The sequence below is a fragment of the Myotis davidii genome, unplaced genomic scaffold, assembly GCF_000327345.1.
Source record: "Myotis davidii unplaced genomic scaffold, ASM32734v1 scaffold228, whole genome shotgun sequence".
Taxonomy (NCBI): Eukaryota; Metazoa; Chordata; class Mammalia; order Chiroptera; family Vespertilionidae; genus Myotis; species Myotis davidii.
Window position 1 is genome coordinate 2,747,477 of NW_006300104.1, and position 18,980 is coordinate 2,766,456.

General features: G+C 39.8%; 1 protein-coding gene across 20 annotated transcripts in view; it reads left to right on the forward strand.

The window, feature by feature from the left end:
• Positions 1–18,980, forward strand: part of PUM1 (pumilio RNA binding family member 1) — a 131,649-nt gene that overhangs the window by 97,491 nt on the left and 15,178 nt on the right. For 18 of the 20 annotated variants that reach the window (XM_015572280.1, XM_006776466.2, XM_006776465.2 and 15 more), the window contains 3 exons: positions 9,297–9,564; positions 11,106–11,235; positions 13,575–13,709. In XM_015572280.1, coding sequence (XP_015427766.1) covers positions 9,297–9,564; positions 11,106–11,235; positions 13,575–13,709 — 533 coding nt within the window. The remainder of the gene's footprint in view (positions 1–9,296; positions 9,565–11,105; positions 11,236–13,574; positions 13,710–18,980) is intronic. The other 2 variants (XM_006776467.2, XM_006776470.2) reach the window with 1 other exon arrangement.

Below are 18,980 nucleotides of genomic sequence, written 5' to 3' on the forward strand. Positions count from 1 at the left end.
TGCCGGGCCAGCCGGGGTGAGGGGATGATGGCTGTTTGCAGCTGGTCACACACCTTTCAGGGCGGGGGTCTCCACTGGGGTGCCTGGCCAACCTGGGTGAGGAGATGATGGCTGTTTGCAGCTGGTGACACACCCTTCAGGGTGGAGGTCCCCACGGGGGTGCCTGGCCAGTCTGGTAAGGGGCTGAAGGCCATTTTCAGGCTGGCGGGTGACTGAAGCTCCCAACCTGTCCTTTTTTCCTTTTTTTTTGTTCTGGGCCAGCTTTAGCTCTGAGGCTCAGCTCCAACTATGAGACCTCTGCTGCTGAAAGCAGTTTTCTGGCCTTTGTTTACCTTCTGTATTTGAAACAATGTTGCGGTCCTGCTGGCTGAAGCCAGGGGTTTTGTTTAGCTTCTATATTTGTTACAATGTTGCTTAGAGTGCAGCTGAGAGGCCAGCAAGGCTTGCGGAGAAGCGTCACTGAAGCAAGCAAGCCTCCCTGTGCGCGTCAGCTGCCTGACTGCCGGCTGCCATCTTGGCTGGCAGTTAATTTGCATATCACCCTGATTAGCCAATGGGAAGGGTAGCAGCCGTATGGCTAATTACCATGTTTCTCTTTTATTAGGTAGGATGCTGCTATGCCCGACCGGCATGGTTCCCTGTCAGGACACATGCCTGGGTTGTGGGCTCAATCCCCATTGGGGGAGGCGGGGGGGATGCAGGAAGTAGCCGATCAGTGATTTTCATCATTGGTGTTTCTATCTTTCTCTCCCTCTCCCTTCCTCTCTAAAATCAATAAAGAATAGTTTATGGTGCTATGAACATTTGTATGCAAGTCTTTCTGTGAGCGAATGCTTGCTTTCATTTCTCTGGGAGTAGAATTGCTGATACATATGTTGTTTTTTTAAGTTAAACTTTTAAAGAAACTGCCAACCTGTTTTTCAAGTTAGTGTTCCAGTTTGCATTCCCACCAGCAATGTGTGAGGATTTCATTTTCTCTGCACCGTCACCAACATTTGTTCTTATTTGTCTTATTTAATATAGCTGTTCTAGTGATTATGAAATGGTATATCATTGTAGTTTTAATTTCCATTTCCCTAATGCAGTGATGGCGAACCTATGACACACGTGTCAGAGGTGACACGTGAACTCATTTTTTTGGTTGATTTTTCTTTGTTAAATGGCATTTAAATATATAAAATAAATATCAAAAATGTAAATCTTTGTTTTACTATGGTTGCAAATATCAAAAAACTTCTATATGTGACACGGCACCAAAGTTAAGATAGGGTTTTTCAAAGCTGACACACCGAGCTCAAAAGGTTCTCCATCACTGCCCTAATGACTAAAAATGCTGAGTCTCTTTTCATGTGCTTATTAACAACTCATGTATCTTTGGTGAAATGTCTGCTCATATTTTTTGCCCATTTTTTTGATTCAGGTTGTTTGTCTTATTACTGAGTTGTAAGAGTTCTTTATATATTCTGGATACAAGTTCTTCACCAGGTATATGTTTTGCATATGAAGTCTTTTGGTCTTTTGCTTGTTTTTTCATTTTTTAAATGGTGTCTTTGGAAGTGTAATAATTTAATTTTGATGAGGGCCAGTTTATCATGCTTTCTGGTATAGAAATCTTTCGCCAGCTCAATTTCTTAAAGTTTTCTTATATGTTTTGTTCTAAAAGTTTTAGTATTTTAGTTCTTATAAATAAGTATATGATCCATTTTGAGTTACATTATGTGAGGTGATAGTTCATCGTTTTGCATACGACATTTTCCCCAGCTAAGTTTTGAAATGTTTGGTGTACAGGTCTAACAAGCCTTTTTGTTAAATTAGTTCCTACATATCTTATTTTTTTGCTATCATGAGTGGAATTGTATTCTAGTTTTATTTTTAGATTTTTTTCTGCTTGTTAATAGAAATACAATTGATTTTTGTATATTGATCTTGTATTCAACAAATTTGCTGTACTTATTTATTCTAATAGTTTTGGGTGGTTTTCTGAGGATTTTCTATATATAGGTTCATGTCACCTGTGAATAAAGACAGATTTTCAATCTTGATGCCTTTTATTTCTTTTTCTTGCCTGATTTCACTAGCTGGAACCTCAGTACTGTGTTAAATAGAGTAGATGAGAACACACATACTTGCCTTGTTCCTAATCTTGGGGACAAAGTGTTCCTCTTTTGCTTTTAAGTATGATCATTGTGGTTTTTTCATAGATGCCTTTAATTAGGCTCAGTTCCATTCTGTTTCAAGAGTTTTTTCATGAATGTGGTTTGGATTTTGTTAAGTTTTTTTTCTGTGTTTATTAATAATCATTTACTTTAAATCTATATGTGTATTTTGAAGGTGGGTTTCTTGTAGACAACATATAGATGGAATGTGTTTTGTGATAACATTAATCTACTTTTCAGTTGGTGCATTTATACCATTGACATTAAAATAATTGGTATAGTTGGATTAATGTCTACCATATTTGTTACTGTTTTCTATTTGTTGGTTTTTGTTCTTTGTCCCTATATTTGTCTTTCACACTTTTTCTGTCTTTTGTGGTTTGATGTAAGCTTTTATATGATTCTATTTTATTTCTTAACAGATTAGTTATACTTTATTTTTAAAAACTTAAACATTTCTTATTTATTGACTGATTTTTAGGGAGAGAGGAATCGTGGAGGGGAGAGAAACAGAAACATTGATTTATTGTTTCACTCATTTGTGCATCCATTAGTTGCTTCCTGTATGTGTCCTGACTACTAGGGATTTAACCTGCACCTTTGGCACATTGGGATGCCACTCCAACAAAATGAGCTACCCGGCCAGGGCTTAAACCGTTTTTTTAGTGGTTGCCCTAGAGCTTGTGTTATACATTTACAACTAATCCAGGTTCACTTTCAAATAAGACTAAATCACTTCACGAGTAGTGCAAATACCTTATAATATGAAACCAACCCTAGTTCCTCCATCCATTGTTGTCATTCATTTTACATAGATAAGCACATAAATGTGATATAAACATAGCATACATAATTGAACACATTGTCACTATTATTTTGAACAAACTTTCAGATCAATTCAGAATAAATTAAAGTTTTATTTTTATGTCATTAAGTTTCATTGATGCTCTTCTTTTTTTGATATATATAGATTGGAGTTTCTGAACTGTATTATTTTCCTTCTCTTTAAAAAACTTCTTTTGACATTTTTTATAAGGCATTTTTTATAAGGCACGCCTAGTGGCAACACATTTCTTCAATATCTGTTTGTCTGAAAAAGCATTTCTTCACCTTTGAAGGATAATTTTGCAGGATACAGAAATCTAGATTGGTAGTATTTTTCACTATCAACACTTTATTTTTTATTATTGATTTTGTGAGAGACAGACATTGATTTGTTGTTCTACTTATTTACGCATTCGTTGGCTGATTCTTGTATGTGCCCTGACCAGGAATCAAAATTACAACCTTCCTGTATCAGGGGCGGCCAGGGCTCTCCTCTCTGTTTTTGCTTGCATTTTTTTTTTCCTGAGGAGAAGTGAGATGTAATTTATTGTCATGTTTTCCTCCCCTCTGCCTTCTTTCAGGATTTTTCTTTGTCTTTTCTATTTTCTGTATTTTGAAGATGATAAGCCTAGCTGTAGTTTTTCTGGCATTTATGCTGCTCAGTGTTCCCTGAGCTTCCTGGATCTGTGGTTTAGTATTTGACATTAATTTGGAGAGATTCTTAGTTGTTATTGTTTTAGATACTTCTGTTCCTTTTTCCTTTCTTGTCTTTCTGATATTCCCATAATGTATGTTCTAACTTTTGTAGTTGTCTCACAGTCTATGGATATTTTGTACTTCTTAATTTTTTTTTAGTGTTCTCTTTCTTTTTTTTTTTAATCTTTAAATTCTTTATTAGTTAATGATATTGAGGGAAGTATTTGGTGAGCTTATTAGCTGCTACAATACACCCTTATGACAAAAATCAAGAACGCGTGGGTTCTGGATGAGTGAACTGCTTCAGCTATGCGAGAGAGTATAGAAATACAACAGGACAAACCAAGCTTCAAATCCTACTCCAGACACTGTCCCAGCTCCCGAGACTTTCTGTGAATTACCTAAAATAATTACATTATAATCTTTTTTTTTTTTCGTGAAAAAAAAACAAAAAAAACAAAAGATCAACAAAACCAAGAGCTGATTCTTTGAAAGGATGAACAAGATTGATACACCTCTAGCCAGGCTCACCAAGAAACAAAGAGAGAGGACCCAAATAAAGAAAATCAGAAATGAAAGAGGAGAAATAACAACAGACCCCATAGAAATAAAAAGGATTGTTAGCAAATACTATGAACAACTCTACTCCAACACACTAGACAACCTGGAGGAAATGGACATATTCCTAGAAAAATACAACCTTCCAAAACTTAACCAGGAAGAATCTAAAAATCTCAATAGGCCAATAACTATGGAGGAAATCGCAGCAGTAATCAAAAAGCTTCCATCAAACAAAAGCCTGGGGCCAGACGGCTTCACAGGGGAGTTTTACCAAACATTCAAGGAAGAACTAAAACATATCCTCCTCAGACTATTCCAAAAAATTCAAGAAGGAACACTTCCCAGCTCATTCTATGAAGCCAGCATCACCCTAATACCAAAACCAGATAAAGACAACACAGTGAAAGAGAATTATCGGCCAATATCCCTCATGTTCTCTTTCTTTTTGGTTTTTTTTAAAAAATATATTTTATTGATTTTTTACAGCGAGGAAGGGAGAGAGATAGAGAGTTAGAAACATCGATGAGAGAGAAACATCGATCAACTGCCTCCTGCACACCTCCCACTGGGGATGTGCCCGCAACCCAGGTACATGCCCTTGACCGGAATCGAACCTGGGACCTTTCAGTCCGCAGGCTGACGCTCTATCCACTGAGCCAAACCGGTTTCGGCTTTTTTGGTTGTTGAGGATTTTATTGATATAACCTCCAACTCTTTCCTTCTCTGTGTCCTGTCTGATAATAAGCCCATCAAAGGCATTCTTCGTTTTGTTTTTTATCTTCTAGCATTTCTTTTTTATTCTTTCTTAATCCCTTTTTCTGCTAACTTTGCCTACTTGTTCTATGCATACTGTCTACTTTATCTATTAGAGTCTTTAGCATATTAATTATAGTTGTTTTAAATTCCAGGTCTGGAAACTCCAATATCCTTGCCATGCATATTTCAGATTATTCTTTATCTTCAAATTGTGGTTTTTTTGCCTCTTTAAAAAAATATATTTTATTGATTTTTTTTTTTACAGAGAGGAAGGGAGAGGGATAGAGAGTTAGAAACATCGATCAGCTGCCTCCTGCACACCCCTTACTGGGGATGTGCCCACAACCAAGGTACATGCCCTTGACCGGAATCGAACCTGGGACCCTTCACTCCACAGGCTGACGCTTTATCCACTGAGCCAAACCAGCCAGGGCACACAAGCGTTTCTTAGTGGCAGTCCCCCTACCCCCATGGGGCAGGATGGTTTGTGTAGGCTGGACTTACATGTTTCCCTTCCCAGGTCAGTTAATCTCTGATCATAACCCTGCAGGTTAGGCTCTGGTTTACTAGTTTCGCCAGACGACAGGGTTTGTTAATTAAGGTTTAGTTCTCTGGCATATTTCAGAATTGTTTCTTTTCCCTTCAGTCTGCCAGAAGCCTGAGGAAAATTCTCTCTGATATTTATTGTGCACTTGTGCTCCCCATTCCCTATATAACTGGGTCCCCCTGGAGTTAAAACTTTCAGAGTTGTCTACACTGAGCCTCTAGGAATTCGTCAGTTGCAGTGCAGGTGTTCCTATTCAGTACTGGTTCTGGCGATGGTTTTGTTTGAGCTCCTGTTCTGGTAAGCTGTGGTATGACCTGTATTCGCCTGTCTTTCCAGTCTTGGGGGCAGTGGTTTGCTCTTGTTCTTCCTTCTTTTAAGGATCCAAGAAGAATTCCTGATTTTTTGGTCTTCTTAGCTTTATACTTGCTGTTAGGATGGAGTGGTGACTTCCAAGCTTCTTACATATGAACTGGAAACCTGCATATAGTAATTTAAACAAAGCATTTAAGCCCTTAATGTCTGTGGAATGTCAGAATACTGGGAAAACTTGATGAGATCACTAAGAGGCTCCTTTGGAGGCCCTGTGTGAAATGTTTATTTTAAAATGGATTGCAAATTCAAACACTTTTAGGGGTCACCTCCAGGTGTATAGTAGTTTGGTTACAAGAATACGTAGATGTGTAATCCATGGTGCCCTTGAAAAAACATTTCTGCATATTACCCATCTAAAGGAGATACTTACTGATGGCTTACTATTTTCCAGTTACCTTTACATAAACAATCAGGAAACTACAATTTTAAACAAAAACCTACATTGGTTGAATATTTACAGAAAAATTAGTTGGCTCAAGCAAATATGCCTGTGACCGTGTCAGTTTGCTGATTATAATGTAGTACCTGGGAACATTTCTTTTCTTTTTTAGATTTGTTTACTTACTTTCTCAGTAACAAAAGTTGTATGTAGCCCTAGATGGTTTGGCTCAGTGGATAGAGCATCGTCCTGCGCACTAAAGGGTCCAGGTTTTGATTCCAGTCAAGGGCACATACCTCAGTTGCAGGCTCAGTCCCCGGCCCTGGTCTCCCTTGCCTTGGTCTGGGCACGTGCGGGAGGCAAACCAATCACTTACATCGATGTTTCTCTGTCTTTTCCCCTCCCTTCCACTCTCTCTAAAAATCAATGGAAAAATAGCCTGGGATGAGGATTAACAATAACAAAAAAGCTGTATGTACGTATGTTATGTGTGTATGTGGCTCTGTGTATGCAGCCTGGCATCCAAGGAGTCCAGAACTCAAAATCAAAACCTCAGAACAAATTTATAAAACTTTACTTTAGACTTTACACATGATGTACTCCAGTCAGTGAATCTGGTCTTAGGCATTAGTCAGTATGCTTTTTGGCCACAGTAACAGAAAATGTAATTGTGGATGAAACATTAAGTGTAAACATTAAATGTATTCTATTGGCTCATATCAGTGTAGAACAGGGGTCCTCAAACTTTTTAAACAGGGGGCCAGTTCACTGTCCCTCAGACCGTTGGAGGGACGGACTATAGTTTAAAAAAAACTAGTCGGCTGCTAAGCAACAGGTAGCTGTGGCAAAAACACCCGGCGGGCCGGATAAATGTTTCGGCGGGCCGCAGTTTGAGGACCCCTGGTGTAGAAATAGGGCAGAGTTCAGGATTGGTTCCTGTCATTAAATCTTGTCACAAAGGATCTTGTTATAAGGATATGTGTCGGGCCTTTTAGGAATTCGGTTCTTTTCTCTGTTGATTTGTTACTTTTCCCTAAGTGCTTTTTTTGGTGACAGATTCTTAAAATACCTTGAAATTATTTTCAAAACGTTGTGTGTTCATGCTAGTTTCTTCTCCTTAAGCATCTTACTTGCTATTATCACACTTTCCCAGTACCTGTGACCTACTTGAGTGCCATCTCTGCCCATTTCCCCCCAATCTCAAGTCAGGGAAGAAAGTATTGCTTCTGAAACAGAATAAAGAACACACATATGGCTACTGTTCTCTTTTCTTATAAACCCCTCTCTTTCTTTTCTTAAAGGAATGTTTTCCGTTTGGATTAAGAAATACTGTAGAATTTGACAAGAATAACAGTGTCCTTTAGAATAAGCAAACTTGATATTGTTGAGTCTGAAAATGGACCTGTCTAGTTGCAAGGGCACTGACTCTGAAATTAAGAGTCCTGTGACAATTCTGGCCATGATTGTTTGTGTCTTTGGGTGAGCATTTGGGCCTTAATGCTCTGTTATATACATGGGAATTTAAAATCTTTCTAAACGTTTTACTAAAGTGCTTCTTTATCAGAGAGCCTGGCTTAGGACAAATGCTCAATATAAATGTTTTACAAATTTTAACACTTTGAGCCTTTTCCAGTTGGTCTCATCACTTTCATTGAGACTCAGAAGTTTGAAGATGAGCCCTAGAATTCTGTGGAGAAATCCAAGCTGGGTATATTTTTGTAGCTACCATTAATCTCCAAATCAGACATTCATTAAAACTCATGAAGAAAGAAGTTCACCTTAAGTGACTTTTCTCTTGGATCCTGAATTGTTGTTCATCTACATACTGTTTTTGGTTTATGTGTATTTCTTACCTACTTTACTTTTTTGTTTAAAAGGAGAGGGGGGGGTGCGGCAGAAGAAAAGGCTTCACATTCATTTTATAAAAGGCGTTACATTCTTTTTATGTTATGTAAAAATTACGCCAATATTGGGAATATATGTACTCAATATAATTTTTACTCTGCTTTACATAGTTGTTTTAAAGATTAGTTTTTAAATTGATTTTTGGAAAGAGGAAGGGAGCCGGGATCGGGGGCAGAGAAACATTGATCAGCTGCCTCCTGCACACCCCTTATAAGGGATCGAGCCTGCAACCCGAGCATGTGTCCTGAGCAGGAATCAAATCACATTTTGGTGCATGGGGTGACGCCCAACCAACAGCCATACCAGCCAGGGCTGCTTTACATTTTGATAAGCCTTTTGGTCTTATCTTTGTTTTACTTGTTTAGGAATTTACAATTATTATTCCCTGGTTATCAGTCACAGCAGCAATATCAGTGGCATGAAAGTTGTTGCTACTGGATCATTTCAGGCTGTGTGTCAACAGAAGGTGTTAAGAGCTGCCATTCCTGATGAAGAACTTGAAAACCTATTTCAAAGCATATGTCCTTTTTTTCTACCCCTGATGTGTAATCCTTGGCCTAAGGTGCCTTAATAATTTTTAGACTTCTTTTCAGCACCAGAATCATTTCTTCAAAGATTTTTTTTGGTGGCTTTCTTTATAAGACAGGCAAATCTGGAAACCCAATTTTTTTTAAGGGGTGGGTTTCAGATGGGAGAGTGGGGATTATTCACTAAGGGCAAGAATCTCCACAGAGCACAGAATGGAAAGCCACTCAAGTCTCCATGCATTTTGTGTTTTCTGATTCTTGGTGCTCAGGTTCTGGCTCACAAGGCAGGAATTTTAATGGCTTCACTAACTGTTCCTCCATTTTTGCTAGCAGTATCCTATCAGTGGTTAAAAGCATTCCCCCAGATAATGTTTGTGCTAATGTTTCTTTTTAGCTTGCTGAATTGCCCTTAGGAAGTCGTGGCACTAATAGAATTTAATCTTAATACAAAAGCAACAGAATTGAAAAGGAATCAGAGATGATGTAGGCTTTCACGTATGGGATGCTTTTTCCACTCTGGAACAAAGTTCTTTAAGAATGAGTCTTGAGTTCTCCTGTTCTGTAACCAACAGGAGGACTCACAAATGGCAGTGGAAGATACATCTCTGCTGCTCCAGGCGCGGAAGCCAAGTACCGCAGTGCGAGCAGTGCCTCCAGCCTCTTCAGCCCTAGCAGCACCCTTTTTTCTTCCTCTCGTTTGCGATATGGAATGTCTGATGTCATGCCCTCTGGCAGGAGCAGGCTTTTGGAAGATTTTCGAAATAACCGGTACCCCAATTTACAACTGCGGGAAATTGCTGGGCATATAATGGAATTTTCCCAAGACCAGCATGGGTCCAGGTGAGGACTTGGCTTTGGCACTTAAGGTAACTGAAATCTTAATGCCTTAAATTCCATTCCTCAAATACATACACACTAAGTAAATTGCTATAAAATAATTGAAGCAGTTGCTTCTTAGTGTACTTTCCATTATTTTAAAGAAACTGGGATTATGAAGGTCACCAGATACACAAGTGATTGAAAAGAACCATTTAGAAATTGAAGTTGGGATCACATGCATAATTAAAATAAACTTTCTTTTTCAAACAAGCCATTTTACCTTTCTGAAATATTAGCCTGATGTTTCTAATTCATGAGAACCTCACAGAAGGGCTACAATTTAAGAAACAGAAACACTACCACAAAGCATATATCTGCACATGTTTGCTATTTGAATCCCTGTTAAGAGCTACTCAGATATAAGTTGGACCTCTGCTGCTCAGGATTAAGACAACTCCATCACTTTTTTGTTGTTGTTTTATTCTATAGAAGTGATAGTCTGCATAGAAGTGAGAGAAGCAGCTCTTACAAAAACAGAATTTAGCTTGGGTTACTTCCGCCTGTTTGACTATTCATTCGGCTTCACAGAAAGGAACTCTGGTCCTGGGGAGAGAGCATAATTATGATGTCGCCCATCCTTTCCTATTTGTCTCCATTTCTCTTTCTCTCTGACTGTGCCCACTGAAACAGCTTCTATAAAACCTACTTTCTCACTAAGTTCTGCCAGCTTGCTATTGGGCAAGGATTTCTCATATTTGGATCCTGTAGACCAGATTGAAAGACAACATGATTTTTCTGATAATCATCTGAATCAAAGAATTGTTACTTAGATTGGCAGATTGAGTAGCCACTACTTCAGACATTTATAACAACTTTTCCCCATCCTTAATGAGTATGAGGTGAATAATACAGCAAGGACCATAAGCTTTGATCCTTTTAATGTGGGACTGGTTTCTAAAGGAAAAAGTTCTCCTGTGTTATGCCCATCTTCACCCTCTCCTCTCTTTTCCTATTTCCCCTTTTCGCCTCAAACCCACATATAATTACAATTTTGTACATATGTTCTACTGTAATGAAATATGCTCACACTTAACCCTTTGAGTGCCAACTAATATCCTAGGAACTATGCTAAAATTGCCAAGGCATTTTGAGTTAAGGTTTTTAATTTTTTTTTTCCCACATAAAGAGTGAACTACTAGTATCTAATAGCGACACTGCAGGAGGAGTGTGATAGCACTCCCAGCACTTTTGGCGAAAGATAGGAGGAGCGCAGTCGCACTCCCTGGCACTCTAGGGGTTAAATCTACTTTTAAAAGCTCAGTTAAGTTAGGGTATACTTCACACTATAAACATTTTTTCCTTTTTAGAAATTCTTCAATTAAGTGAGCTCAAGGGATTCATTTAAATAACAATTGTATTTGTGCACCCATGTGCACCTGCACCTGTGTAAATGTACACACATATATTTTCAGAAATGATTCATTATACAAATTGAGCTAATTCTTATTTATTTCCAAGTCTTTCTAAAATGCTGTGATTGCCCCTTTTACTTCGCACTTCAGATTCATTCAGCTGAAACTAGAGCGGGCCACACCAGCTGAGCGCCAGCTTGTCTTCAATGAAATCCTACAGGCCGCTTACCAGCTAATGGTGGATGTATTTGGAAATTACGTCATTCAGAAGTTCTTTGAAGTAAGCCTTTGTACTTTCTATCCTTTGACTTTAGAGGCTCTGCAGAGCATTTTGATTTTCATTGGCTGTTTTTAGAATTGTCATCCCATTCCAGTCCTCAAAATGAAGTGTGTGTGGGCTTTTTAAAGAATTTTTAAATGTTTTCCAATTCATTTGCAGCAGATGATGCCAGTCTAATTTAGAACTGTGTTTGGAGAATCATTTTCCCCATTTAGCATCTCTAGTACGTTATTTCTGGTTGTTAGAATAGTTTTACTAAAATGTAATTTTTTGAGGAAATAGTTCTTGTAAGATAATTTTAGTGAGACCACAATAAAGTGTTCTAAAAAATGAATTTGAATTTTTTTTTTTTAGAATTCCTAGAGAATTATCTTTGAACACCAACTCTACTGTTTTTCATCATAAACTATAGTCGTGAAGATTGTTAAACACTTACTGGGTCATCCTTCGGCCTTGGTTTCTTAGTTTTCCTCCATGAATGTGAATAATGGCCACCTCTGTTATCATTGTCTTTGGAAAGGATTAATGAGATTGTTGGGTTAGGTCTGTTCCCTTAGTTAACTAAACTCTTAGAAAGGTCGGGATTATTGGCTTACCGTTGTAGCCCTGGTGCACTGGGATCAAAAACTCCAAGCTATAAATCCAGAAAGAAATGAAACATTGAGGTGAAGAAATGAGTACAAGGGAAAAGTACTGGAATTGTACGTCTTTGCCGCAGAACAAAATAAATTTGTTAGCTTCTTATGTATTACTTTGTTTGAATTATGTGAAGATTTAAAAAGTGGCTCAGCCTATATCTGCCTAACTTGTCTCGTAAAGACTTAAGTTCTTTGACACTTAATTCGCCAGCTATGGACTAAGAGTCCAACCTAAACATGACTTGTAATTTTGATATAGAATATCTTTTCACTGTTATTTTTGTCATAGGTAGAAAAATATAGGAGGCTCCAGCTCCAGATCTCTGTAGCTAGTGGTAGCTGAACAAACAGTGGCTTACAGCCATGTGATTTGGGACAAGCTAGAAAAAGGTCCCTGACTTAGAGAAAGTGGACCTTACTTCCCTTGTATAGAAAATGAGTGGGTTGGGCATAAGGTCTATTGAGTCTCATGATTATGCTATTCAAACAAAACTAAAAAGCCAAGATGGAAAATCATTCTAGGAAGAGTTTTAATATTGTGCAGCTTTACCTTTTGATTTTCTTTTTCCTCCTGACTCAGTTTCATTGTATAATAGATAATACATATCAGTTCTTGGAATGATATTGAACATTAATTCAAAACAGAGTGCCCATATGTGCTTTGGCTTAAATTTCATATAGATGAAAGAACTTTTCAATCCCTGGACCTCACATTCCTCTAAAGTGCTGTTGATTTTCTGTAAGAAGTCCTTGAATCTTCCCCAGACGTTTTGTAAAGCCCTATGAATGCTGTCTACCACATGTATTATTATTTTAGAGTAAACATAAATGCTCTTGTAATTAATCAAGTATAGATTTATTTAATAGTACTAATACATGGCAGCTTTGATGAATGACATATTTTTGTTTGACAGATATTAATAATGAAACCACTACTGTTGATAGCTGAGAAATTTTTTTAAAATTAAAAACTGTTCCTCATAATCAGAGACTGAAAACTATTCTCTTGAAGAAACAAATGCTTTAAAAAATATATATGTTATTGATTTCAGAAAGGAAGGGAGAGCCCTAACCGGTTTGGCTCAGTGGATAGAGTGTCAGCCTGCGGACTTAAGGGTCCCAGGTTTGATTCCGGTCAAGGGCATGTACCTTGGTTGCAGGCACATCCCCAGTAGGGAGTGTGCAGGAGGCAGCTGATCGATGTCTAGGGATTGAGCCCGAAATATGGGCATGTGCCCTTGACGAAAATTGAACCCAGGACCCTTCAGTCCGTAGGCTGACACTCTATCCACTGAGCCAAACCGGCTAGGGCAGTGGTCGGCAAACTGCGCCTCAGGAGCCAGTCTGCTCTTTGGCCCCTTGAGTGCGACTCTTCCACAAAATACCGGCTCTTCCACAAAATACCGACTTCTGCGCATGAGCCACGAAGTTTCAATCACACTGTACATGTGCGACTGCACGTGGTATTTTGTGGAAGAGCCACACTCAAGGGGCCAAAGAGCCGTCTGTGGCTCGCGAGTCATTGTTTGCCGACCACAGGGCTAGGGCAAAAACATAGGCTTTTTAAACAAAATGTTTTAATCATAGTGACCAGGCTAAAGGAGGTATACCAATGGTTTATACAGAATAACGAATGCTTTGCTTTCTCTGGTTTCTTTCCTTCTACCTAAGTAATGGTGTTCACCCAAACATTATGTCTAGTTTGGCAGCCTTGAACAGAAGCTGGCTTTGGCAGAACGGATTCGAGGTCATGTCCTGTCATTGGCACTGCAAATGTATGGCTGCCGTGTTATCCAGAAAGCTCTTGAATTTATTCCCTCAGACCAGCAGGTAATTGTAAGTTTCCCCTTTAACTTTTCTCTTGGTGTTTGCTGTTTCTCCATGGCACATGTAGTGAACCCTGTAGACTTGCCAGCTTTTACTTTTCTTTTACAGTTTTTCTTTGGTGCTTGTGGCTGCGGTTCTGTGCATGGCAAGCATGAACTGTGCAATTTGTAAATTTATAATAGATTAAGTGTCTTGTGTTAAAACCAGTAGTTTCAAACACTCTTCAATAGTCTTTAGTAGGTGCAATTTTACAGGTCGTTTTTTTTGTTTGTCAAGACTTGAAGGCTGTAAAATACTAGTAACTTGTCATTTTCTTCAGCTTGAACTAACATTTCAACAAATCAAACTTTAATCCAAACCACCTTCCATTTTCCTTCATTTACTCTCTCTTATTCATCCACCATACCACCATTTACCCAATGAGTGTCTTCCCGGTGCAGTGGCTGGCCTGGCACATTGACCTGATGCCCACTTTGTGCCAGACACCAGCACAGAGATGGCCAAGACTGATCCCTGCCTTCAGAGCACAGTGGGAAAGAGCGATGGAAAGCAGTGGTGAGAGCATGTGCTCCGAGTCTTGGAAGGAAGGCTTAAAAAAAACAACAACAACAGCCGAAACCGGTTTGGCTCAGTGGATAGAGCTTCGGCCTGCGGACTGAAAGGTCCCGGGTTCGATTCCGGTCAAGGGCATGTACCTGGGTTGCAGGCACATCCCCAGTAGGAGATGTGCAGGAGGCAGCTGATCGATGTTTCTCTCTCATCGATGTTTCTAACTATCTCTCTCCCTTCCTCTCTGTAAAAAATCAATAAAATATATTTAAAAACAACAACAACAACAACAACAAAGAAAACCCCCAAAACCTCACCAGAGGATATTTCCCATTGTTTTTCTTAAAAAAATTTTTATTGCTTTCAGAGAGAAAGGGAGAGAGATGGAAACATCAGTGATGAGAGAGAATTATTGATCGGCTGCCTCCAGCACGTCCCACACTGGGGAGCACACCCTACACTGGGGATCGAGCCCAAAATCCGGGCATGTGCCTTTGACCAGAATCGAACCTGGGACCTTTCATTCCGTAGGCCGACGCTTTATCCACTGAGCCAAACTGGCTGGGAGTTCCTTTGAATTTTAGAGAGAATGGAAGGGAGGGAGGGGAGTGAGAGACAGAGAAACATTGACGTGAGAGAGATATATTGCTTAGTTGCCTACCACATGCACCCTGATGGGCTGGGGATCAAACTTGTGATTCTTTGGTGCTTATGCCAATACTCTAACCACAGTGCAACATTGGCACGGGCTGAAGGAAGGCTTTGCACGAGGAGAAGTCCACGCTAAAGAGGAGTCAGACAGGAAAAGAAAACAGGGACAGAAGTCGAAAGTGTTGGGTCCTGTGAGTGGGAGCTGACCAAGAAAGCACCTGCAGAGGCCAGAGATTCAGGAACAGGCAGAGCAGGTCCATCCAGCCCCACAGAGACCACAGGCCCAGGCAGCCAAGTTCACCCCCAGGGAGGTGTGCTGCCAGCCTTGGGGCGCTTCTCATCTAAACCCTCAGCCTTTGGGCTTTGAACTCACTCAGCCCTTCTCAGTGGGAGGGGATGCCTTGGTCTGGCAATGATGAGCCACTTGCCCTCACGGAGAGCAAAGTTCAGTGATGAGGATCTTTGTTATGGACTCGAGTTCTGAGCCAGACGAAGCACCTGCCACCTCCAGTTCACAGCAGAACAAAACAAAACACTGCATTGGTGTTGGTGATGGCGATTGAAGGCTGGGGGAGTCCAAAGTCCTTGTGGTGTGAGGCTCCTGGCAATGCGGGTCAGGAGGCTGGGGAAGGCGGAGGGAATGTTGGGGACGTGCAGCAGCTTGGAGTTTGTTGACTCAGTGCTCAGCACTGGAGACGCTGCAGTGATACGGGCGGTGTGTGTCAGTAAATAGAAGCAGGGTGAGCCTTACTACTAGTAGTTTTCTTCTAATGTTCATATTATTATGGTTTTAATTTTACCTGGGGTTTTCAGGGATGAAAATTTCATGGTCAAATCTCTCTTTAGTTTTCTGGGTGTTTTTGAACATGGAAGTTTCTTTCTGAAAATATATATATATATATATATTTAACAACTTTAAAGCCCATTTACTGAAAGATATCAGGAATATTATAGTTTCCTGGCTATTTTTTCCATCTTTTCCCTCTCCCATGATTGTGATAACTTGTTGATTTGGTCTCCCAACTTTTCAGATTTCATTGTTTTCTGATTGGATCCCAACATTATAGTAGTTTTCTACCTTCCTTCCCATTCCCCCCAGCTGTAGTTCTTTCTATCCTGCAATTCTGTATATCTTTTCCTGGTCTGGTTTCTCTATGATAAATTGTTCTGGGTCTGAACTCCTCCTCCTGCTTTTGATAATTTTTTGTTTTCCAGATACAAGTTTATTATTTTATGTGAAATGGTTTAATCTCTAGTGATTTCTTTGGGCTCAAGAAAATATTTAGGGAAGCCACCTCCCCTTCATTTCCATGATAAGTCTTCTTTGCCTTTATATAAACATCATTCTCTACTTATCAGTCCCATAACTATATTTTCAGGATAAAGCTGGGTTTTTTTTTTTTGACATTTGATTGTTTTAGGAAACTTTCCCAATTTTATTGCCATTTGCTTGTCTTTGGCATTGTAACCTTGATTTTTTTTTTTTTTTAAATTAGAAGATCTCTTAGATGCCTTGACATATTCACCATCTCTGGAATTTAAGACATTGCATTCATAAACGTGACCATTTTAAACTGGCTCCATAAATATGGAGTCATTACAGTGGAGCTAATATATAGAGATTGGGCATAGCAAAGACATTGGATAGTGAGTACCAGGTTCCAGACATGTGTGGTGCAGGTATTCAGCTTCAAGATACATGAGACCTGATGCAGCAAGTTTGGGGGAAGGTCTCTAGTCAGAATCTCATCATTCTCTTTTCTATACCCTTGTCATCTCCACTCATAACCTCCTCACACAAACCCCTCAATGCATGTCCTGCTCCTGTATTCCCTGACTTTGGACACTTTTCATCAATTAATTGAGAGTACTGTTTCTTCTACATTGCAGTCACTGTGGCCTGGTGGAAGTGTGTTGGCGTCACAGACCTGGGCTATAATTCTGATTTAGTCACTAGCTATAGTTTTAAATACCTTGCTTAACTCCTTGAGATTTAATTTTTTTTTAATTAATTAATTTCTTAATCCTCACCCAAGGACCTTTTCCCATTGATTTTTAGAGAGAGTGGAAGAGAGAGGGAAAGACAGGAATATCAATGTTGAGAGAAACACATCAATTGGTTGCCTCCTGCATGATGCCTGACCAGGGCCTCGGCTGGGGGAATTGCCTGCAACTGAGGTACATGCCCTTTGACTGGAATCAAACCTGAAAGCCTTTGGTCCCCAGACCGATGCTCAAGCCACTGAGCCAAACTGGCTAGAGCAGGATTTAATTTTTTTATATATAGGTTGCAAGGAGGTCCGGAGGATAATATATAATTGACAGGTGGTTTACTGACACATACTGTTTTGTCACACATAGGAACCATATTGCTTGTGTTTGAATCTTGGCAGTTTAGGTCTGTGATTTTAACAAGTCATTTAATTTGTCTGTCTTGGGTTTTTTATTTCTTTAAAAACATTTTTTATTGATTTTAAGGGAGAGAGAGAGAGACATTAGTGATGAGAGAGAATCATCGATTGGCTGCCTCCTGCATGAAGTCGTCGTCGTCCCCCCTTCCCTCCCCTCCCCCAGTCGGGGATTGAACCTGAAACCCAGGCATGCACCCCACCTGGTTCATGGGTTGATGCTCATCCACTGAGCAACACTGGTGGGCTGTCTTGGTTTTCTTTCTTTCTTTTTTTAAAAATATATTTTATTGATTTTTTACAGAGAGGAAGAGAGAGGGATAGAGAGTTAGAAACATCAATGAGAGAGAAATATCAATCAGCTGCCTCCTGCACACTCCCCATTGGGGATGTGCACGCAACCAAGGTACATGCCCTTGACCGGAATCAAACCAGGGACCCTTAAGTCCACAAGCTGACGCTCAATCTACTGAGCCAAACCGGTTTCGGCCCCAATTCAAATTCATTGGTAGCCTATGACAGGGAGTAGTTTTTCCACTGCTCCTTTTAAAGTTTGAAATGAATAAAACTAAAAAAAAAAAAAAAATACCGTACCCTTTTATGTAATGATGTTTACTTTGAATTTGTATTAGTTCACACAAACACTCCGTCCATGCTTTTGTTCTGGCCCTCTGGTCCAGTTTAAGAACCCGTTGTGGCCCTCGAGTCAAAAAGTTTGCCCACCCCTGGTCTAGACCATAGGATTATTATGAGGGTTCATTGAGTCAAAGGATGTTAAGCAGTTAGAGGTATGCCTAGCCTATCGTGAGCTCTAGATTAACAACTATCATTATTAATATTACATATCTCACAGAGCTGTCATAATAGAAACATGTTGAATTGCTTGTGAAATTCTCTAATGAGATGTACTTGATATAGGCTCCATTCTATTTGAAGATGTCTACATTTAAAAAATATATTTTTATTGATCTCAGAGAGGAAGGGAGAGGGAGAGAGAAATAGAACCATCAATGATAAGAACGAATCATTGATCAGCTGCCTCCTGCACGCCCCCCTACTGGGGATTGATCCTACAACCTGGGCATGTGCCGTTGTCTGAAATTGAACCTGGTACGCACCCTGACCAGGGCCTGGGCCGGGGAGGAGCCTGTAACCAAGGTACATGCCCCTGACCGGAATTGAACCCAGGACCCTTCGGTCCACAGGCAGACGCTATATCTACTGAGCCAAACTGGCTAGGGCTGTCTTGATTTTCTTATCTATAATAGTGTCTAGACCAGCCGTGGACAAACTACGGCCCGCGGGCCGGATCCGGCCCGTTTGAAATGAATAAAACTAAAAAAAAAAAGAGACTGTACCCTTTTATGTAAGGATGTTTACTTTGAATTTATATTAGTTCATACAAACACACCATCCATGCTTTTGTTCCGGCCCTCCGGGCCAGTTTAAGAACCCATTGTGGCCCTCGAGTCAAAAAGTTTGCCCACCCCTGGACTAGAGCTTCCACAAGCAAATTCCATCTTTCTCTCATCTCCACCTGGTGCGTAGATGGTAAGACAGAAGCTTGGCAAACTCCTAGGTCACCTGCGTAGAATTTGATGCTACAGACTTCAGTTTTGTTACACTTTCCACTAATAACTGGTGTGTAACTGTACTGAATCACTTTAATGAA